We start from the raw sequence: 23122 nt of genomic DNA on the forward strand, positions 1-23122 counted from the left end.
GTCATTGCTGTGGCTCTGGTTACTGCTGTTCAATCCCTGGCCTGGAATTTCCACATGCTACCAGCATAGCCAAAAGGAAAAAAAAAAAAAAGTTTACAAAAAAGAGAGAGAGAAAGAAAACAGTAGTTTGGCTCTGCCTGGGCCAAAGCACCACTGACAGGGCAGACAGGACCAGGAGCAGCAAGGATGAAAAGGAGAGGGGAGCAGGCGGCTGCTTTATTTCAGAATTAGGCCCCCCAGCCTCACCCCTGCCCCTGCACCTGGGAGCCCTGGGCACAGGGGAGCTGGGCAGCTAAGGCCTCAAGAGACAGAGCAGAGTGAAGTCTGAGTGTTCCTTCCCTGTCCAGATGGGCAAGTGGCCACTGCCAAGATGTGGCTCCTCTTGGCTCCAAAGCTGTCCAAGGACTGGGGAGTGAAGGGACCAGGCCCAACATCCTCTAAAGTCAAGCTGAGGGGGGTGAGTACACACCTGCCCTGTTGGCAGGAGGAGAAGGAATATGCACCCAGGGCTTGGAGGACAGTAGGCCGGAGCCGATCCCGGGCAGAGTTCTGGTTTGCCAAAGGAAGACCCAAGGTGATGGCAGCGCAGAATCCGAGGGATGAGGGCGTCCTCGGGGAAGTGTTGGGTGGGTTTGGGGGGACCACAGAAGCGCGGGGACACTGTCCTCCAGCTGTGCTGGTCTTCCTCTCTCTCTGGGGTGTGATCCGACACAACCAGAGCTTTGCCTGGGGCTGAGAGGCTGCCGGCTCACGGTGGGTGCCCTGCCTTGGGGCAGTCCCAACTGCTGGTCCCACAGAAGAGGTCCTCAGGGAGCTCGCTCAGGAGCCCATCCAGGTCATCTGCAGGGGGCAGGGAGAGGGTGGGGAGACAGTGAGAACACCAGGGCTCCACGTGACTCGGAGCCAAAGCTCCCGCCCTTCAGGAGGGCCTGGACCCCGCTGCAGAGTCAGGGAGGTGGCTCCTCCTGGACAGAGGTGCCTAAGCCAATAGGCCTGAGGCTGGCATCTTCCCTCTGTGTCCCACATACTCGCACACAACAAAAGGCAAAGCAAAATGCCTGGGCTATTCTGCTAAGAAAGAGGCTCCCTCGGAGTTCCTGTTGTGGCTCAGAGGTAACGAACCCAACTTGTATCCATGAGGACACAGGTTCGATCCCTGGCCCTGCTCAATGGGTTAAGGATCTAGTGTTGTCATGAGTGGTGGCGTAGGTCACAGATGAAGCTCCGACGCGGTGTTGCTGTAGCTATGGCGAAGGCCAGCAGCTGCAGCTCTTATTCGACCGCTAGCCTGGGAACTTGCATATGCTGCAGGTGCAGCCCTAAAAAAAGAAAAAAAGAAAAAAGGCTCCCCATGGGCTGCCAGGTCTCCTCTTTTTCCATCGAGAGGCACAGTACCTGAGCAGAAAGGCTTCAGAGTCCCCTAGTACAACCTTCTCATTGGACAGAGGGAGACATGAGGCCGGGGAAAACCACCGGAAGTATTCCGAACCACAGTTCACTAATCTGGTCCCTCACCTGAAGAGCAGGAGCCATCATCACTGTTCCCCTTTGTGGGCAGATGGCATGAAATTAACTGTTCCCGACCCCAGTTCTCACAGGGGGTGCTTATGCCTGAGAACCTGGCAAGAGTTGACCTCAGTAAACCCTACTGCTACGCTGTTAATAACAGCAGCTAACACGTAGGCTGCTGGCCTGGGGGCAGGCACAGGGCCACCTGTTATCCCCATCACTTCATCGGGGTCTCACTGCGCCCCTTCAGAGGGCATCTTGTGGTAGTTCCTGTTATAATCCCCACTTTACCTGAGAGAACAAGTTAAAAGAAGCTGACAACTTGCCCAAGTGAGCATCTATTTGATGTCAGAGCCACGGCCTCCACCTAGAAAACTCCCGCCAAGATGCATGGGATCAGGAGGCCCAGAGTCAGTCAGGCGGGGACTCCAGCTGCAGAGGCCAGCTCCCCGTCTGGCACAGAGCACTCGACAAACACTGCTGCTGGAAGGACAGACGTCAGGTTGGGGGCATTCAAAATTTAATCGAGGTGACCAGCACTGTACTCAGGGAGGTAGGACTGGAATCTGATTATAACAAAAAACGTCGCTGGGAGTCTACTGGTGGTCTAGTGGTTAGGATTTGGCACTTTCCCTGCTGTGGAGCAGGTTCAATCCCTGAATCCCTGGTCTGGGAACCGAGACTCCACATTAAGCTGCTGCACACCATGGCCAAAAAAAAAAGACCTCTCACTAACTACACTACAGCGTTTGGAGAAATGCTAGGTTCAATGAAGGGGAATGAGCAGCCAGTGTGGGCCTAAGAAAATGGGACTCAAGAGAAGGAATCCACATCTGTGTCTCCCAGCACTGGTCAGCCACCGCCAGCAGCTGTCTGCCCGGCAAGTCTGTCCCTACAGTGGAGATGTGACACCAAGCCACAAGAGTCTCCAGGCAGCCCGCCTCACTCTATTCGACGTCCACCAGCAACCTTCTGACGACGGCTGACATCATGCTTAGCCTGACATCACGCTGACTTACGAGGAGAGGGTGCAAGATTCTAGAGAAGATTCCAGCATACAGGATAGACACTTTTTGACACAATATAAATAAATGGGTTCATGCAGTTTATCCATTGGTCTACTGTGAATCTGGTTAATGTGGAGACACCTACCCATAATCCCATGAACTCTGGGGCCAAACAAGATTGAATTAACAGAATCAAAGAGCTAGGGACCAGACCTGGACTGTGTCAGCTTCACCTGGGTGATGCCTCCTCCTGAGGAACAAGCTGGCCCTGCCCTAAGAGGTCTGTACTTGGGCCTCTCAGGTCTGTATCCTGGTTCCGCCTGAACCACACGGATGCAGGAGCCCTCAGCGCTGCCTGGAGGGCCTCGGAACTTAGTCAAGATGGGAGAGTCTGCCTCTGCAGTCTGGACATCAGCCCACACAAGACACAAGGAAGGCGCCAGTCTGTGTCCTCCTTGTGGCTAACAGCATGTGGCCTGGAAATGGGGGAGCTGTGGATCGCATTCTTTGTGTTAATTAGTTTGTGGCCGGCAGCCTTGCCAGAGGACACACCACATCTGATTCTATAAGATTCTGCAAAGTCCAAAGAGTCATAGGAGGAAAAAGATGCAGCCAGAACAATCTGGCTGAGCTGTACAAGCGGAAATAGAGGGAGAAGCTCTTTTGCTCCTGGGTGGGCTGGCGGCCTTACCTGCCTCTGGAAGTTCCACCCCCGCCTCTGGGTTCTGTGCTGCTCTGAGGTCTTTCCCAGGCTTCGCTGTCTTGTGCTGGAGGCTTTCATGGGAGCTTCCTGGATCCTGGGGACAGAGGATCTGGTTAGCAACACCTCTGCCCCTGAAATCCCTCTGGACAGTACCATCATCTCCACCCAACCTCCAAGGAACAGGTGGGGGCTCAGAACAGGGGAATGTGGCAGGGGCCAGTCACCCAGGCCCCTGCTGCTGGAGGGAGCGGAAACGTCAAATGCGCCAAACGGCAGATAATTAAAAAAATAAAACAAAAAAGTTAGGGCTGACTTTCTTTTCTTTTCTAATGCTGCTGGAATCTCATGTTTTAGGGACTCTCTATAGCTGGAGCAGAGTGAAGAGAACATTTAGAAATATGCTGAGGAGTTAGCCTAGAATTAAAAATGAGCTGTTATGCAACTATAAATATAATACAATTCATTGAATTATTTGAAAAAGATGAGCTGTTAACAATCCCAGACTAGCTAATATGTGGACAAGTAATTAAAATTAGTAACTAAGCCCATTAGCCATGTTTAGCCCCAGGGAATGGAAGCAGGGAAGGGTCAGTTCATGCTGCTGTATCTGTACCATTTCAAATTTTTTCAGCAAGTATACATACATAACTAAAAACTTTAAAGAAAAATAAAGATGATTCTTTTAGAAATGGGCGAGGAGGAGTTCAGCGGAAATGAATCTGACCAGCATCCATGAGGATGCAGGTTCAATCCCTAGCCTCGCTCAGTGGGTTAAGGATCCAGCGTTGCTGTGAACTGTGGTACAGGTCGAAGATGTGGCTCGGATCTGGCGTTGCTGTGGCTGTGGTGTAGGCCGGCAGCTACAGCTCCAATTCCACCCCTAGCCTGGAACTTCCATATGCTGCAGGTGCGGCCCTAAAAAGATTTAAAAAAAAAAAAAAAAAAAAAGAAGTGGGGTAAGGAATTCCCCGGTGGCAAAGCAAGTTAAAGATCAGGTATTGTCACTGCTGTGGCACAGGTTCGATCCCTGGCACAGGAACTTCTGCATGCTGTGGGTATGGAGGAAAAAAATTTAGTTATTTATTTTGGTTTTTAAGTCCAAACCCGTGTCATATGGAGGTTTCCAGGCTAGAGGTCTAACAGGAGCTGTAGCCTCCAGCCTACACCACAACCACAGCCACGCCAGATCCGAGCTACATCTGCGACCTACACCACAGCTCACGGCAACGCTGGATCCTTAACCTACTGAGCGAGGCCAGGGATTGAACCCACAACCTCATGGTTACTAGTCAGATTCATTTCCACTGCGCCACAAGGGGAACTCTGGAAAAAAATTTAAAAAGAAGTGGGGTGGGAGTTCCCATTGTGGCGCAGTGGTTAACGAATCCGACTAGGAACCATGAGGTTGCGGGTTCGGTCCCTGCCCTTGCTCAGTGGGTTAACGATCCGGTGTTGCCGTGAGCTGTGGTGTAGGTTGCAGATGCGGTTCGGATCCTGCATTGCTGTGGCTCTGGCGTAGGCCGGTGGCTACAGCTCCAATTCAACCCCTAGCCTGGGAATCTCCATATGCCTCGGGAGCGGCCCAAGAAATAGCAACAACAACAACAACAGACAAAAGACAAAAAGACAAAAGACAAAAAAAAAGAGAGAAGTGGGGTGATATTGAGAGAAGGTGGAAGGTTAAGGAGAAAGAGAGAAATGGAAGTAGCAAGTTAAAGCTAAAAGCGTAACTTGACCAGACGTCATCCAGTCCAATTTTTTATAGACAAAGCAACGGTAGGGGAGAGGACAGGACTTGCTCAAGGTCATGGTACAAACTACCAGCAAACCAGGGACACAACCAAGTCTCCTGACCCCCAAGCCAGGCCAGCGCCACAACATAGGATCCCAGGAAGGTGGGGGTGGCCACAGAGGGGACATGGTGTGCCAAGTTAAGGCTGGGCTCTGCACCCTCACCCTGGAGTGGAGCTGCCTGGAACCCAGTCTCCCTTGTTCCCCAAGGGCGTGTCCCTCCCCGAGTTCTGGGCTGGGGCCCCTCCCCTAGCAGAGGCGGAAGCCAGGAGGGAAGACCGGAGCAAGTGCTGGAGCACCTGACAAGCCATCTGCAGCTAACTGCTCTCTGCACTGCCACCTGCAGCAAACCCGGGCCGCAGTCACCCACGGAGGGCCACCACCCCCGCGGGGACCCTCAACTCAGGCAGTTCTCAAGTGACTCCCATGCCCTCTGTCAGACACTCAGGATCACCAAGAAGCCAGCTGCTCCTCTGGGTCCTGTTACTGTGCCATCTGGGAAGCGGCTGGAGCAGGGACACTTCACACGCCTGCTCCCCAGGGTGGAGGAGGGGAAGAGATCAGAAGATGCGGCGGCGGCGCTCCCAGTCCCCACCCCCACCCGCTCCCCTTACCTTGGGGAAGGGCTCGGATGGCCCAGAATCCGGGCTGTAAATGTGGACCAGGTTGTTGGGCGTCACGTTGAGGTAGTGGTTTCTGAGTGAAGGAGAAAACACTCCGATCTGGAGTAGAGGAAGGCGGGGTCAGTGCCCTGACAGAACACTAGGTGCTGCCCGACGGCCATCGGGCCCTTCTGGGCTCTCCCTTGATGGCCTCTGCACCAGGGTCACACAAACTGCTCCTTATCCAGCCCTGGTGCAACAGTAGAACCACTTCCCGCACTCTCGGCCCCTCATGGCACAGCCCCCATCCCCATCCGTGCCCCTGAAAGGGGGCAGTTAGGCCTTGACTCAGCTCCAGGAAGCCAGGGCCTAGCACCAGCCCAGCCACTCCCTGCCTGGGTCCTGGGAAGGAAGGGAGCCAGAGAGACACCAGGGCCTTTCTCCAGGGCGGGAGTCGGGAGAGCAGGCCCCGACCCGGGGCTCCCCGTACCTGCTTTAGCAGCAGCACTGAGCCAGGCTTCAGCTCATTCTGGCAGGTCTCCAGCAGCAACCTGTGCACCGTGCCCTGCATCTCTCCTGCAAACGCCACACCAGCCGTCAGCGTCAGGGTCAAGGGCAGCACAGCGACTGGTCTGGGCCGTGGCTGGGAAGTGGGTTGCTCACTGCCTCCATTTTCCCAACTGCAAATGGAGAGGGTGACGCCTCCTCACCTCCTTACCTCAACAGAGGCCACTCATCAGACACTCCCGGGACCTAACTCCTCACCTGTGGGGTCCTTGAAAACCACACTGGCGTCCATTGCGCTCCGAGTCAGGGACTTGATCATCACCGCCATGCTGGGGACTTTGTTTCTGGGAAGCTGCTTCAGGGCTGCCTGGTTACAAGGAGAGGTGTTTGCTGAGCCAGCCATGTCCCATCTGTTAGGCTCCCAAGTGTGCCAGGGCAACCCACCACTGGTGTGGTGATCTTCCTTTGCAGAGGGCAAAGGGGCAGTTTAAAGGGCTCCTCCCGTCTCCCTCTGGCAGACCTGCAGCTGGCGGGCTGCATTTCTGTCCCCTGCCTCCTTTCTTTCGTGTGTTTATGTGTTTACACTTACACAGAGGTCCGGCACAGCAGGCCGCAGGCAGGAATACATGAGCAGGTGTACTGCCCACGACCCTTGACCTCTGGGGAGCGCTAAGGCTGGCAGTGAGCTTATCCCACCCTATTCAGAGCCCGGATGTGTAGAGACATGCTTGTGACCCACTTCCTCCTGTGCCTGATACCTCGGAGGATGGCAGTGAAAAGGTGGGTGAGTGGAAGACATAACCAAAGGGGCTTCACACTGCAGCTCAGAGACAGGCCTAGGGTCAGAGGGAGCAAACAGAGAGCCCCTTTCCTGAGGCGGAGCAGGGCAGAGGCTGGGGAAAGGGACAACGATGGTCTTCCTTCAGATCCCAGCACCAGGACCCTTACCTTCCGCAGCACCATGACGATGCTGTAGGTACAGAGGAAACAGGTGGGGTCTCTCTCATCCAGGCCCAGAGACAACTTCATGGCCAGCCAGGGCCCTCGTCCAAAGTCCTCCTCCACCGACGCCTGGGAACTAGTAACCACCTGGCACCAGAGAGCAGAAGGGGCGCCTGCATCAACGGGTCCAGCCTGCTGCAGACCTTGACTGGGTTGGGATAGGGGGTGGGAGTTCCCGGCGCCACGACGGGAACTCCCACCTTCTTATACTTAAAAAAATGTTTTGGCATGGCTGTGGCTGTGGCTGTGGCCGGCAGCTCTGGCTCCAATTAGAGCCCTAGCCTGGGAACCTCCACATGCCACGGGTGTGGCCCTAAAAAGCAAAAAAAAAAAAAAATCTTTTGGGAGTTGCTGATGTGGCTCAGTAGGTTAAGAACCCAACTAGTATCCATAAGGATGTGGGTTTGATCTCTGCCCTCGCTCAGTGGGTTAAGGATCCAGTGTTGCCATGAACTATGGTGTAGGTCACAGACATGGTTTGGATCCTGTGTTGCTGTGGCTGTGGTGTAGACTGGCAGCTGCAGCTCCGATTCGACCCCTAGCCTGGGAACTTCTATATGCAGCAGGTACAGCCCTAAAAAAGCAAAAAAGCGCAAAAAAAAAAAAGTTTTGAATCCAGATGAGTATTTATTGCTTTGTATCTGAAATGGCAAAGAGAAAAACTTCTAGAAAGAATTAAAGCAAAAGTGGGTCTGAGGGCAGAGCAGATTAATCGGAATCCTGGGGGGAGGGAGGCTGGGTCTCACCCACCCAGAGGGAACCTGCCAGAGGCAAGATGAAGTCAGATCCTTCTCAGCTCAATTCCCAGAAATCTGAGAGGAAGGGTTCCTGAGATACGATTTCCTGATATTTATCACACTCCCCTCCTCCTCCTCAGGAAGATGGAGTTAGCTGGGCCTTTCCTTCTCACCTAGCGAAGAAGGCTGGACCCGTGGCATCGGTTAATGGCCCTACGGCATCAGGACAGGCTTCGGTTAATGCCAGTAAAACTGCCACCTCTCCAAATGTCCTTTGGTGCATGACCCCAGGGAACAGACCCAGCAGCACCCAAAGCAGGGATGTCCCCAGCCCTTAAGTGATGCCCAGGAAGTACCGCTTGCACATGATCAGCTACCTCTGTCCGGAGTTTAGCCAGAGCACCGTGAGTTGGAGTCTGGGGCGTGGAAACCATGATGTCGTCCAGGTTTTTCCCGCTGTGCTACGAGGGGAGAGAGGAGGAGAAGGTGAGAGCGAGCTCAGCAGCTGTTATTTACAAGTGCAGCTTCTTGTCTGGGTTATATAATGAGTGCAGGAAACTATCAGAGACAATTAACACATATTACAGCTCTCCTAACGAAGTCTCAGGAGCCTCGCTGGCAGCTCAAAAAAGACGCTTTGGAGTTCGTTTCGGGAATGTGAGAAAGCTGGAGCTGGTCCGGGAACAAAACGCAGGGCTTCCTAAAGGGGCAAGGACCTGAATAGAGAGGGCGTGAGGAGTTAAAGGGCAGCTCTCCCAGGCCCCTTCTCAGGGACCTCAGCCTTCCCTCCAGAGATGCAGCCCGGGAGGAGTGGACATGGCCTCCCTGGAGCAACAGGAAAGACCAGGGAACAGGTAGAAACTGTTTCGAACACGCTCCAAATGTGGGGAAAGGGGGATACCTATCACAACAGACCAGAGTCCAGTTACCTGGGATCTGATCTAAATCTGGTTTGATGGACACTGTCCCTCCACTGGTGCCAAAACCCAAACTCCCAGCTCAGCCCAGCCCCGGCTGCCCAGCTCTCCCAGCACACCAGACACAATGAGCAGGTCTGCGGCTCTCCCGAGCGGCCTGCTCGCCCGCCTCTGCCCGTGCTCTGCCGTCCTCCCACGGCTGAAATGTCCTCCAGGGCACAGCCTTCCGCCACACACGTCCATAAACCTCCTACTCATCCATCCAAAGCCCACTCAGCAAGCCCAGTGCCTCCCCAGTGCCCAGGGAACGGCCCCTACTCTCTGTGCCCTTTCCCTGTTTTGTTGGGTTTTTTTTGCCTTTTTAGGGCTGCACCCTCGGCATACGTATGGAGGTTCCCAGGCTAGGGGTCGAATCAGAGCTGTAGCTCTGTAGCTGCCAGCCACGGTCACGGCCCTGCCGAGTCTGTGACCTACACCACAGCTCATGGCAATGCCAGATCCTTAACCTACTCGTGATAGCGAGGCCAGGGATCAAACCCACATCCCCATGGATACTAGTTGGATTCTTAACCCACTGAGCCACCATGGGAACTCCTTTGTGCCTTTTATGTATAATCATTTGTTCTGCTTCTTTCAGTCCCCTGGAAGCTCCCTAGGACAGCAACTATTTCTATGTGAATCTCCAAGCAAAGTGCCCAACACATGGGTGGTTGACAAATACAAATGAGTCTCCCTGCCCCGGGGCCAGTAAACAGTAGGTGCTCAATGTAGGGAAAGTGTGAAATTCTCAGAGCTTGAGCACCTCAACAGCCCCCTCGGGCCCCTGACCTCCTCCACAGCTCTGGAACCCCTCCCTCTCCGCCCTTCCTTCCTCCACCTCGGGACTGGGCCGCGCTGGGCCTCGGCTGCTCTCCCCCAGTGGCCTGCAAAGCCCTGGCTCCGTTCGGTGGGGCTCTGTTCAGTGTCGCTCACCTGGTGGGGCAGGAGCCCTGCGGGGCCAGGGAAGCGGCGTGTCTTGGCACGGGTGGCAGGGCGGGCGGGCTGCTGGGGAGTCCGGCTGGCAGCAGTGACCAGCCGCACCAGGTGGTTGGTGACTATGGGCGTCTGCAGAGCGGCCTGAGGAACGGGGGAGGGCCGGGGGCCCTTTGGGGTGCTGGCAGGAGACTGGACAGCAGACGTTGCAGCCCGGGGTTGGAAGGGCCGCGAAGGAGACAATCCAAAAACAGTCGTTGAGGGGGTGGCGCAGCTTGAGCTGGGAGTTCGTGGGCTGGGAGGATGAGGTGTGCCACTCAAGCAGGTGTTTGGAAACAGGAACGGCGGGCCTGGGAGCCGGTTTTGAGGGATGCTCTGAACGGGCCTGCCAGCAGCATGGAGAGGCAGGGGTGCTCGAAGACGGGGACCTTCGGGAGAGACTTGCCAGTGGGGCTGCTGAGCATGAACTACTGAGGCAGCTGGGCCAGGAAGGCTAGCCGTGGCACCAGGTCTCAGGTGGGTCTGAGGAGTCCCACAGAGGACACCAGGCTCCGGAGGCTCATCCTGGGCTGACACGATACCAGTGACGTGGGTGGCAGACATGGGCCCCTCTTGGCAAGTTCTGTTCAGATCAGCTACCCGGGCCTTTTTAGCCAATGCTGAGTCTTCCCGCTGCCAGGCAGGCAGGATTCCTGTGGCCTCACTGCTAACTCCAAGGTCCAGCTCCATGCTTGCCAGAACCTTATCAAATTCATCTTGTTCAGGCCCCTCAAAGCCACAAATCACCTGCTCTTGGCTCTTAAAGGTGAACTGGGGGCGGGAGGCTGAGGACTGGGGCCTTGCTGGCTCTTTGAGCACTTCTGTCAGTGTCACTCTTTGATCGCCAGTCCAGTTGCTAGACGTCGGGACAGGCCCTAGGGGGGCTGTTCCTGTGGAAGGCTGACCTCTGATGGCCCAGGATATGCTGGATGTAGGACGGTGGAGCCCCGGGGCTGCCTCTGAAGGAGCAGGGGGACATGGCAGCAGCTGCCCAGAAGCCCGTGCCTGTGCAGCCTCCTGTGGCCGGGAAGAGACAGGACGCAGGCACCCAGTGGTCACAGGCCCCGAGCCAGCAAACTGGTTCTCTGCATTCTCCACTGCAGACAAAAAATCCTACAAAAAAGCAGAGACAGGAGTTCCTGTTGTGGCTCAGCAGATTAAGAACCTGACTAGTATCCATGAGGATACGGGTTTGATCCCTGGCCTTGCTCAGTGGGTTAAGGACCCAGCGTTGCCGTGAGCTGTGGTGCAGGTCGCAGATGCGGCTTGAATCTGGCATTGCTGTGGCTGTGGCGTAGGCTGGCAGCTGCAGCTCCCATTCTTGACCCCTAACCTGGGAACTTCCATATGTCGCATGTGCAGCCCTAAAAAGAAAAGAAAAGAAAACAAACAAACAAAAAAAGCAGAGACAGCAGGTCTTGTCACCTGGAAATCAAGAAACACTCTGCTTTGACTGTTTCAGGCCTGTGGTACGTATGTGTGCACAGATGTGTGCAACAAGAAACCAAGGCACAAGAGGCAGTGGTGGACTCTCACCACCTTTGATCCTGCCGTGAGCCCATCACCAGGCTTCTACCAGCCACATTCTAAGGTTAAGTCTTCAAGAAGCTCTTTGTTCAATCTCAGGCAGGGGCAGGGGGTGGTGGTGGTGATGGGCAAGTGGTGGCAGTTGGGGGAGAAGTAGGAAGAAGCAAAGGAACCAGGTCACCAAGGAGTCAAACAAGTCACCCAAGGTCACACACCCATCCCAAGGAAGTCAGCCTGTGCACTAGGGATCTGTCCAGCTGGTCCTGCTACCCGTCCTCACCCCACTTCCCACCCCTCACCCCAGCCCCCCTACACACAGAGAATTCATCAGTGAGCCAGAGAGACCCTAGATCCAGCAACACAGGCAGAAGTTAAATATAGCTTTTCAGGCAAGTTAAATTAAGTATGGATTCCAGTTGGGAAGCAAGGTGAGATTGACACCTTCAAGAGCAACAGACCTGTTCTGAGGGTGTTTTTGAGTCAGAACTGCTGATTTAACTGACAGGAAGGTCCCTCCACCCCCAGCCCCTGCTGCCTCATTGGACTGTCTAGGCCAGAGGAAGGATCTTTCCTGCCTTGCGTATCATCAGGAGAGTAGCACACTCCCACAGGACCACCTCAGGACCTAGTGATAATAATATCATTGGAATCACAGCAGCAAGAAAATCCTGATGACCCTGGGGGTTGATGGAGCCCTTTTCTCTGGAAGAGCTCTCACTCAGACACGATGACATCTGCCTTGGGAAGAGGGAAAGGGACTGGTCACGGAAGAGAAACCTGAGCTGTCAGAGTCTTTCACTCTTAATTCCATTACTGGCCTCGCAGTCCAACCACAACCGGGTAAGACCCAGGAGGGTCACTTTAACAGTCACTTTTCCAGCCTGTGATTACACATCTCCAAAGCTGAAAGACAAGGACAAGGACACATCTCCTTGACAAAGCTGGCAGTTCTGAATTATGTGTTAAAACAAAAATCAGTGACAACAAAACATTTAACATTTGGAGAACCTCACTGGGTGCCAGCTTCCTTGTAAACATGGAACCAGAATCCTCTCAATGAATTCTCACAATGGCCTTATGAATAGGTACTATTATTAGCCCGGCTTGATGGATACAGACACCGAGACACAGAGAAGTTAAGCAACGTCACAGAACCAGGACTGGAACCCATATGTGCCTTTGTCACTATGTCTTGGGGCCTCAAAGAAGGAGACAAACCAAAGACAGAATTTTAAGAGGTCTGGGGAAGGTCTGTTTTCCTGTTCACACTTCAGGTTCCAAAAGCCTCAAAGGAAGGGAAGCCTGGGGCCGAGGCTGCCACAGCAGGGCCCCTGGTGCAGCATTCACCAACCTACTAGGCACAAATTAGCCATCTGGCTAAATCCTAAATGTGATTTTTAAAGCAAAGCACAGGGAGACAAAAAGTAGGCTTGAATGGCTTGTCACTGATAAACTAGAGCAGCTCTCTTCTATAAGTACAGTTTAGTAGTTTCCATGTACATTAGACTGGAGTCAAGAGGCTCTCCGGACTTTTGGTGCTATTTTCTTAAGCACATTAATTTACCTTTGGGGGCTTTACTCACTTAAATCCTGTTTCTTTTTGAAAAGGATTTGAGAGTTCCCACCGTGGCTCAGTGGTTAACGAATCCAACTAGGAACCATGAGGTTGTGGGTTCGATCCCTGGCCTTGCTCAGTGGGTTAACGATCCGGCGTTGCCATGAACTGTAGTGTGGGTTGCAGACGCGGCTTGGATCCCGTGTTGCTGTGGCTCTGGTGTAGGCCGGCGGCTACAGCTCTGAATTGACCCCTAGCCTGGGAACCTCCATATGCCGCGGGAGCAGCCCAGGAAATGGCAAAAAGACAAAAAAAAAAAAAAAAGAAGAAGAAGAAAAGGATTTGAGAGAGCAAGCCTCCCAGATGAAACTATATCCATCACATCTGAGAGGGAAGACAGCATGAAGACCACCAGTTCCGGGGTCTCTGGCTGCACCCAGATATAAGACATACCCCTGCCTGGGAGTTCTCTTATGGCGAAGCAGGATAAGGATCCAACATTGTCACTGCAGTAGCTCAGGTTGCTGTTGTGGCACAGGTTGGATCCTTGCTCTGGGAACTTCCATATGCCTCTGGTGCTGCCAAAACAACAACAACAAAACCCCGACATATTCCTACCTGGGCCCATCCCCAGAAATTCTGATTTCATTGGCGTGTGGTAGGGCCCCAAGCGGGATGATTCTAATATGCCAGTTCCAGATTTAGTCTAATCCCTCATCTTCTGAGGAGAGAGACAGGGAAAGGAAGAATGAGGGAGAAGAACGCCCCTCATGTTGCAGAAGAGAAAGTGGAAGGCCAGAGAATGAAGCACTTTGCCCTGGCTCAGGTGGCCAGCTGGTGGCCCCAGGCCTCCCGCCATCCAATAACTCTGCTGTCTCTGCCTCTCCATAAACTTTCTTCCCACGTCAAGTATGTCCTCATGAATGTGAACCTAATCACCCACAGGACACAGCTCCTAGGCAAGAGCCCTTATGATTTAAAGGTAGGACAATCAGGCAGCCCATCTCTCTGGTTTTTTTATTTGTTTCTAAGACAGTTAAGTGGGTTGTTTACATTTCTCATCATTTCTCAGCCTCTTACAGATCCCCCCCCCCCGCAAAAAAAAAAGAAAAAGATAACATGTCAAGTAAAAGGAGAGCTGGGCAGACCGTTCCAAAATGTTCTGGGCCTGGGTGTTTGCATCTTAAGAGCTCCTCTGCCATCTCTGATCACCAACACTTCCTTACCTCATCTTCAAACTCCTCTTCCACTGCAAACAGCTTCTGCAGACTGCATGCCTGAAAGGAAAACAAAGCAATTGAGGCTGGAAAGAAATGCTGTTCGCAAGTACATTCTGTCTCCGATGTGCTTCTTTCCAATTCTAATAAGACCATCAGGTGTCCTGTTTTCTTTCTTTCCTTCTTTCTTTTTTTTGGCATGCGGAGTTTCCTGGGCCAGAGATCAAATCCATGCCACAGCAGTGACAATGCCGGATCCTTAACTGCTAGGCCACCAGGAAACTCCAAATGTAGAGTTTTCTGGGAAGAAGGAATGAGGCAAGAAGAGATGGGATTTACTTAGAGACTTAGATGATTTAGAATCCTTTCTTATAAAGTATTTCACTCAAATCCATTTGCATGAACCTTATCAGAGGGAGGAGGCAAAGGGAAGGCTGCTCAAGGGAGCCTGGGTCATTCATTAGACTCAGTCCTGTGCGAGTGGCTTAAGGATTTTGCAGCATCCCAAAGGTTTGGCCTGATGAATCTCTGTCAAACGTTAAGAGACACTACCATAAAGCCAGGCATGTCCAGAACAGTGGCCTTGTTTCCAAACCAGTGGTTTCCTTTTATCTAATCCAACACCCCAAAGCTAGGATCCCAGGAAAGTGAGACACCCCAGTCCTTCTTTCTGGGCAGCAGGGCTGCTTGTGGCCACCACTAAAGTGCCTCAGTCCTGGAGCTCCCCTGTGGTGCAGCAGGTTAAGAATCTGGCACTATCTGGAGTTCCCGTTGTGGCGCAGTGGTTAACGAATCTGACTAGGAACCATGAGGTTTCGGGTTCGGTCCCTGCCCTTGCTGAGTGGGTTAACGATCCGGCGTTGCCGTGAGCTGTGGTGTAGGTTGCAGACGCGGCTCGGATCCCGCGTTGCTGTGGCTCAGGCGAAGGCCGGTGGCTACAGCTCCGATTCAACCCCTGGCCTGGGAACCTCCATATGTCGCGGGAGCGGCCCAAGAAATAGCAACAACAACAACAACAAAAAAGACAAAAGACAAAAAAAAAAATCTGGCACTATCACTGCAGTGGCTCGGGTCGCTGCTGTGGCACAGATTTGATCCCTGGCCGGGAACTTCCACATGCCTGGGCAAGGCAAAAATAAATAAATAAAGTCAATCCTAGAGCCAAGGATTGTGCCTAACCCCAGATGCCAGGACAGCAAGAGCTACAATTAGGGAGACCAAACTGGAAGTGGGGCGGGGATCTGGCGCAGGAGGCGTGATGTTTGAGCACACTGGGAAGGATGAATTGCGAGTTCTCCAACATGAGAAAAGGCAGTGGGCGGGAAACTGAGGCCCAGAGGGAGGGAGGTGGAGAGACTTTCCCCGGGTGAACGGGTGTGTCCGTGCCAAGCCCTGACTAAACCCCGGACCTCACGACACCACCGAGCTCACCCCCAAACCCTAACCCGGCCCTCCGGCTCGCACGGGGGGAGCGGCTGGAACCCGGAAGGCTGGTCCCCAGGGCGGCATTACCATGGAGACGGCCGGTGGGCTCCCGCCCGCGGCTTGGCCTTGCAGACCCCAACTCTAGGGGTCGCGGAGGCCTTGGCTTTGGCCCAGGTGGGAGAGTCGGAGTCCGGGCGACGGTGTCTCAGGACACAGGTCGGAGAGAGGCGTCTTTGCCAGCCAGGAGGGAGCCGAGGGAGGGTGGTCGCGGAAGCGGGAGCTAGGCGCCCTAGGCCGCGTTCGAAGCGGCCGCCACTCAGCGTCTCCGCCCTCTTAAAGGGGCAGACCTATTTCTCTCCCGCCGACACAAAGGCCCTACACCGCAGACTTCCGCCCCGCCCTTAAAGGGAAACGGATGGGCTCTCCGTCGCCCCCAAGCGGCCCCCAGGGCCCAATCCACCTGTTCAGTGCGAGCTCAGGACAGAACGAGGTTGGGAATTCGGGACCCATTCTGTCCCATTCTGCTCGCGCTACTTTCTTGTGTTAAGCATGCTAGGGACTGGGTACTACAGCGTGATACTCTTTCACACCAAAATCCACTCTGCTGATTTTTCTGTTCATCGGTGCATCCATGCATCTATCAATCCATCCATCTATTCTTGCAACACATATTTATTTAGCAAAAGTGTGCTTGATCTGGCTCTTTTCAACCTTCACGTTTCAGCTTAGATCTCAGATCTTCCCTGTCACCTTATCACTCAAGTAACATCTCTGCCTCCATCACAGCGTTTATTTTCCTTCTCAGTATTTTTCATAATGCATAATTGTCATGGTTTACATCTTTATTGTGTCTTCCTCACTAGAATATGAGCTCCATGAGGGTAGGGACCTTGTCTGGCTTGTTCAACTTTGTATCCCTAGCCCTTAGAACAATGCTCAATAGAGTTATTGAAGGAGTGGCACAATGACTACTATGTATCAGGCCCAGTGCTTGACACTGGGGATAGAGAAATGAATGACTCCTTGTGCTATCAAGTTCATGAACAAGTTAGGGAGGGGAGATACAGATCGAAAGATAGAGGGAGTTCCCTGGGAACTGAGATCCCCAAGCTGCTGCACAGCTGCAGGGAAAAAAAAGATAAGAGTCCAGGAGAGTTGTGCAGACAGACAGATGGGCAGGGGCCGAGTGATCTGGGGAGGCCAACCCTTGTCACTAATGCCTTCTGTGGTTATTGACTCAATTCAACCTCAGATTCCCTTCCAGTGACAGCCAGAGTGGCATAGTTTTGTTGTTGTTGTTTTTGTTTTGGTCAAGCCCGAGGCATGTGGAAGTTCCCAGGCCAGGGATCAAGTCCCAACCAGGAGTTCCCATTGTGGCTCAGTGGAAATGAATCTGACTCACATCCATGAGGACACAGGTTTGATCCCTGGCCTCGATCAGTGGGTTAAGGATCCAGTGTTGCCGAGAGCTGTGGTGTAGGCCAGTGGCTATAGCTCCATTGAACCCCTAGCCTGCGAACTTCCATATGCTGCATGTGTAGCCCCAAAAAAGACACACACACAAAAAAAGTCCCAACCAGAGAACCAGAGCTATGACCTATGCCACAGCTGCAGCAATGCTAGACCTTTAACCCACTGTGCTGGGCTGGGGACTGAACAGGCGCCTCAGAGACAAGCTGGACCATTAACCCATTGCTCCACTATAACTCCTCTACCTCTTGTCTGGATGCCTTAGCCTCTACATCAGGACTTACCCTCTCCTGCCTGGACTGTTGCCATAGCCTCCTGCATGGTCTCCCTAGCTCAAGCTCTCCTCTCTTCTGACCATTCTTCCTAATATGCAAATGAGATACTATTTTTCCACTGTAAATAATTATTCAATCCCTCCCAGTCACCTGAGGATGACATACAAAATGCCTAAGGCCTGCAGTGTCCTGGCATCTGCTTCCCTGTCCTAGCTCATCTCTCATCCAACTCCCAATCAATACCAATCCCTCTCCACCCCACTCATTCTTCATGCCCCACGCCTCCTCCAAGAAGCCTTCCTTAACTGCCCCAGGCCGACCCAGGTTTCCTTCTCCTTCACTTCCTGCATTTGCGGGTTTCCTCCATGATAGCTTAGATCTCTTGAATGCCCTGTATTGTCTTCAAATTTCTCTCACACCTCCCTGCTTGGACTTTGAACTCTTTCAGGACGAATGACTATAACTTTTCACTTTTGTGAGCCAGCACTTGGCACAGGACCCAGCACACAGAAGATACTCAGCAAGTGTTTGTTGAATGACCTAACGCCACTTCCGAGAAGGGAGTGCAAAGGAGTCTAGGCAACTCCATGCTCACTTCCCCAAATACCTATCGTTGCTGGATGACGAGCCTCACGTTCTTAGGTACAAGGGAGCACACCTCGGGTATGTATTTCTGTGAGTGTGTGTGTAGTGGTTTTTTTATTTGTTTGTTTGTTTTTGGCTCTTTTAGGGCTGCACCCACATCACCCGGAAGTTCCCAGGCAAGGGGTTGAATCAGACCTGCAGCTGCCAGTCTATACCACAGCCACAGCAATGCCCGCTCCAAGATGCATGTGAAGCATACACGGAAGCTCATGGCAACGCCAGATCCTTAACCCACTGAGCGAGGCCAGGGATCGAGCCCACAGCCTCATGGATACCAGTCAGGTTCATAACCCACTGAGCCACGACAGGAACTCCGTGAGTGAGTGTTTGGAGACAGCAGGCCACATTGCCTATGGAGTTAGACAAATCTTGGTTCATATTTGACCCTGGTCCTAACTGGCCGTGTGACCTTAAGTAAGTTACTTTACCTCTCTGAACCTTAGTTGTCCCCTTTATGAAAATGGAATAATACATCTTCCTCACAGGGTTGCTGTGAGACTAAATGAATTAATGCATCGAAAAGGCCAACTCCATGCCTGGCACGTTGGCAGGGGCTCAACAATGTGGGTTCCCTCCCCCCCACTTGAGTTTGCAAACATGTGCTGAGATTTGTTATGGGAACCACATGGCTTGAGTTTGTATCTATTTCAGCACATTTGCAAATGCATTTCATCCTCATTTGTATTTTTAACGTATGAACAGTTGAATGCCATTCAGGGTGATGAGGCTCCTTTATGTGTTTACATTTGTCTTGGTATGGACAGTGGCATACACTGGAAGTGTGTACCCATACTGAGCCTTTTGTGTGGCTGTGTTGGTGCGTGGGTGTTGTGTGTTGAATGCCTGTAGGGGATGTGCATAGAATTTCGTGGAATCAAATGTGTGCATTGCATACAAGGGTGGGGGCCGGCGTGTATGGGGTGGAAGAGGGGCTGGTCTGTTTGTGTGGCTCTGTGTATGTGAAGGCTTTGTAGACCAGCGCTGTGGCATAGAACTTTCTGCATGGTGGCTATTGAGCACTTGAAGTGTGGCCAGTGTGATGGAGGAACTGAGGATTTTTTTTTTTTTTTTTTTTGCCTTTTAGGGCTGCACCTGAGGCATATGGAGGTTCCCAGGCTAGGGGTCGAATGGGAGCTACAGCTGCCGGCCTACACCACAGCCCCAGCAATGCCAGATCCGAGCGGCGTCTGCGACCTACCCCACAGCTCACGGCCTTGCGGGATCCTTAACCCACTGAGCAAGGCCAGTGGGTTAACCAAATCCTCATGGTTCCTAGTCGGATTCGTTTCCGATGCGCCAGGAGGGGAACTCCAGGAGGCGCGGTTTTAATTGGATTTAATTGTAATTAATTTAAATGTAAATAGTCACAGGTAGACTATGAATAGAAACCTCAAACTTGTTCTCCATAGTCTAAGTGACGTGCGCCCTCCTCCCTCTTACCACGGAAATCTATCCAGCCCGGCCGGACCCCAGAAGAAAAACAGACCCGCTGGAGCCCCGCCCGCGCGTGTTTGCGTGTGTGCGCGCGCGCGTGTGTGTGTGAAACGTACAGAGGGGGCTGCTGCCGCTCCCCCCGCCCCACACCCCGCAAGTCCCCAGGGGAGCAGTGAATCAGCCTGACAATGAGGTGAGTCATTCATGAACTGCTCGGCCGACCCAGCAGGCGGGAAGCAAACGTCAGCCAGCCTCCCAGTCCTGCCCCCCCCCCCAACCCCCCCAGTGGGATCGCTCAACCCCACGCACTGCAGATGTTGAAGAAACTGACGCGGACGAATCCAGGCACCAAAGCTCATCTCCTTGATCCCGCCCTCTGGTTTGCAATCCATTCATCCCTCAGCCCCTTTCTCCACTCTTGGGGCGTGTGAGTCATTCCAAGATCTAAGCCTCCAGTTCAACGCCCACCTCCCCAAGCCTCTTCAGGACAGTCTTCCTCCAAGGTTGGGGTGGAGTGGGGGCAGGGACCCCTGGTGCAGCGCCAGGGTTTGCCTTTAGAAAAGAGGCTGACCCCCCTCAGGACCGTGGGGGTGGGCGGGGCCCCGGGCAGGCTGCAGCTGGCAGAATCTCTACAAGCCCTGTGTCCAGCTGCTTGCAGCACCAAGACCAGGGGCGTGGGGGGAAGCAGGGACGAGTTGCTTAAACTTGCTGCCCCAGGAGTGTCTGAGGCTGGTGATGAGGAGGGGATGGGGAAATGGCAGTATTCCTCTGATGAGTTCCCTTGTGGCCCAGTGGGTTAAGGATCAGATTTGTCACTGCTGCGGTTCGGATCACTGTGTGGCTCTGCCCCAGGAACTTCCATATGCCACAGGCTCTGCCAAAAAAAAAAAAAAGTGACTGTTCTGCTTGCAATAGACAAAATATGAAAGCAACTTAAATGTCCATCAACAGATGAATGGATAGAGAAGATATGAATGGTACACACACAATGGAATGTTCAGCCATAAAAAAGAATAAAAATTTTGCCATTTTCAGCAACATGGGTGGACCTAGAGATTATCACACTAAGTGAAATAAGTCAGAAAGAGTAAGATGAATACCATATGATATCATAGGTAGAATCTAAAATATGACATAGGAGTTCCTGTTGCGGCTCCGAGGGTTAAGAACCTGATTAGTATCCATGAGGATGAGAGTTCCATCCCCGGCCTTGCTCAGTGACTCAGTGGGTTAAGGATCTGGTGTTGCCTAGAGCTGCGGTGTAGGTCAAAGACACAGCTTGGATCTGGCATTGCTGTGGCTGTGGTGTAGGACAGCAACTGCAGCTCCAACACAGCCCCTAGCCTGGGAACTTCCATATGACGCAGGTGCAGCCCCAAAGAGAAAAAGGAAAAAAAATGACATAAATGAACTCATCCATGAAACAGAAACAGACTCACAGGCATAGGGAACAGATTTGTGGTTGCCAAGAAGGAGAGGGAGTAGGGAGGGATGGATTGGGTATTTGGGAGTAGCAGATGCCAACTATTACATACAGAATGGATAAACAACAAGGTCCTACTGTACAGCACAGGGAACTACATTCAATCTCCTGTAATAAACCATAATGGAAAAGAATTTGAATATATATATATATACAGGTATGACTAAATCACTTTGCTGTGTAGCAGCAACTAACATAACATTGTAAATCAACTATACTTCAATAAAATATTTTTTTGTCTTTTTTTTTTTTTTTTTTTGCCTTTTAGGGCTGCACCTGCGGCATATGGAGGTTCCCAGGCTAGGGGTCGATTGGGAGCTACAGCTGCCAGCCTAAGCCACAGCCATAGCAACACCAGATCCGAGCCACGTCTGCTCTCTACACCACAGCTCACAGCAATGCCAGATCCTTACCCCACTGAGCGAGGCCAGGGATCAAACCGGCATCCTCATGGATCCTAGTCCGGATCATTAACTGCTGAACCATGACAGGAACTCCAAAACGAATAACTTTTTGTTTAAAACGCTTAACAAAAGCCATTTACTGGGCAGTCTTTCAACCTGACCTTGAGTTCTAGGAATAGGGGTGCCAGATAAACTACAGGACACCCACTTAAATTTGAGTTTCAGATAAGGAATAATATTTTTTTTTGGCTGTGCCCGTGGCATGTGGAAGTTCCTGGGCCAGGGATCCAACATGTGCCACAGCTGTAACCAGAGCCACAGCAGTGACAACAATGGATCTTTAACCCACAGAGCCACAGGGGAACTCCAATAATTTTTTATTGTAAGTATAAAAATAAATAAGTTAAACAAGTCATGAAATTGGAGTTCCCATCGTGTTTCAGTGGTCAGCGAACCCAACTAAGTTCCATGAGGACGCAGGTTTGATCCCTGGCTTCGCTCAGTGGGTTAAGGATCCGGTGTCACCTTGAGCTGTGGTGTAGGTCCCAGACATGGCTCAGATCCCAAGTGGCTGTGGTGGAGGCTGGCAGCTACAGCTCCAATTCGACCCCTAGCCTGGAAACTTCCTTATGCTGTGGGTGTGGCCCTGAAAAGACAAAAGACTCTCCCCCCCAAAAGAAGTCACGAAATCTTTTTTCTTTCTTTTTTTTTTTTTTGCTTCTTAGGGCCACACCTGTGGCATATGGAGGTTCCCAGTTCAAATCAGAGCTACAGCTACCGGCCACAGCCACAGCCACAGCCACAACCACGCGGGATCTGAGCTGCATCTGGGACCTACACCATAGCTCAAGGCGACACTGGATCCTTAACCCACTGATCGAGGCCAGGGATCAACACACATCTTCATGGATACTAGTAAGAATCCTTACTGCAGAGTCACAATGGGAACCTCCAACAGTCATGAACTCTTTGCATAAGTATACAAAATTATTCCTTGTTTATCTGAAATGTGATTTTTTTTTCTTTTTGCTTTTTAGGGCCGCACCTATGACATATGGAAGTTCCCAGGCTAGGGGTCGGTCTAATTGGAACTGCAGCTGCCAGCCTACGCGACAGGTATAGCAACACCAGATCAAGTAGTGTCTGTGACCTATACCACAGCTCACAGCACCTTGGGATCCTTAACCCAATGAGCGAGGCCAGGATTTATACCGGCATCTTCATGGATGCTAGTTGGGTTTGTTACCGCCGAGACACAAGGGGAACTCCTGAAATGTAAATTTAACTGGGCATCCAATTCTGGCAACCCTCGTCTGGAGTCCTTGCGCCTGCAGGACCCCTGGGGCCAAGAGACAAACCCAGGTAGGGATGGACATCTGGGCTGGCAGCCCCACCCACCCCTAAGGCAATTCTGCAAAGTCTGGGCGAGTGGGATGGGGACCCAGGAGCTGGAAACAGCAGGGCGAGGCAGAGGTCGTTTTCAGTGTCCAGGGCGAGTACCTTGTTCAGGGAGTGGCTGTGGCAGTGGCATTTCTGCTGGCCCGGAACCAAGGAGTGGTAACACTAAGGCTGGAGGTGAGGGTTGGCCTCGCCCTTTGCCATGCCCTGTGCTAATCGTGAGTTCCCCACGTCCTGCTCCAGCCACCCAGGGAGGAGGACGTCAGTGCCCATGTTTACGGGTAAGGAAATCCTAAGAGATAACGAATTTATCTAAGATAAAAAATGTTCAGGCGCAGCAGAAGGGAATCCAACTAGGAGCCATGAAGTTGCGGGTTCAATCCCTGGCTTTGCTCAGTGGGTTAAGGCTCTGGCGTTGCCGTGAACTGTGGTGTAGGTGGCAGACGCGGCTCAGATCCCGAGTTGCTGTGGCTGTGGTGTAGGCTGGTAGCTGTAGTTCCCAT

At 52.5% G+C, this 23122-nt stretch overlaps 1 protein-coding gene across 3 annotated transcripts; it reads right to left on the reverse strand.

The window, feature by feature from the left end:
• Positions 1–187: 187 nt before the first annotated feature.
• Positions 188–15834, reverse strand: HROB (homologous recombination factor with OB-fold). 3 transcript variants are annotated; one of them, XM_047758549.1, is made up of 10 exons: positions 15598–15834; positions 14095–14145; positions 9748–10899; positions 8236–8319; positions 7068–7208; positions 6378–6486; positions 6103–6188; positions 5625–5732; positions 3208–3313; positions 188–840 (listed from the first exon to the last, which is right to left on the reverse strand). In XM_047758549.1, exons 1-10 carry the CDS (start codon positions 15598–15600, stop codon positions 749–751), a joined length of 1932 nt encoding a protein of 643 aa, XP_047614505.1. In that variant the 5' UTR covers positions 15601–15834; the 3' UTR covers positions 188–748. The 3 variants fall into 3 exon arrangements, with proteins under 3 accessions (XP_047614505.1, XP_047614504.1, XP_047614506.1); XM_047758548.1 differs by lacking the exon at positions 188–840 and having other exon boundaries at positions 2342–3313; XM_047758550.1 differs by lacking the exons at positions 188–840; positions 3208–3313; positions 5625–5732 and having other exon boundaries at positions 6108–6292.
• Positions 15835–23122: the final 7288 nt, after the last annotated feature.

Source organism: Phacochoerus africanus, chromosome 14 (assembly GCF_016906955.1).
Source record: "Phacochoerus africanus isolate WHEZ1 chromosome 14, ROS_Pafr_v1, whole genome shotgun sequence".
Taxonomy (NCBI): domain Eukaryota; kingdom Metazoa; phylum Chordata; class Mammalia; order Artiodactyla; family Suidae; genus Phacochoerus; species Phacochoerus africanus.

Excerpts from the sequence above, each read along its gene's own strand:
- HROB (XM_047758548.1), bottom strand. Across the intron at positions 8,320-9,747 it reads CAGGGCTCCTGCCCCACCAG|CACAGCGGGAAAAACCTGGA; the intron begins GTGAGCGACACT and ends CTCCCCTCGTAG. Across the intron at positions 5,733-6,102 it reads CAGTGCTGCTGCTAAAGCAG|ATCGGAGTGTTTTCTCCTTC; the intron begins GTACGGGGAGCC and ends CCTCTACTCCAG.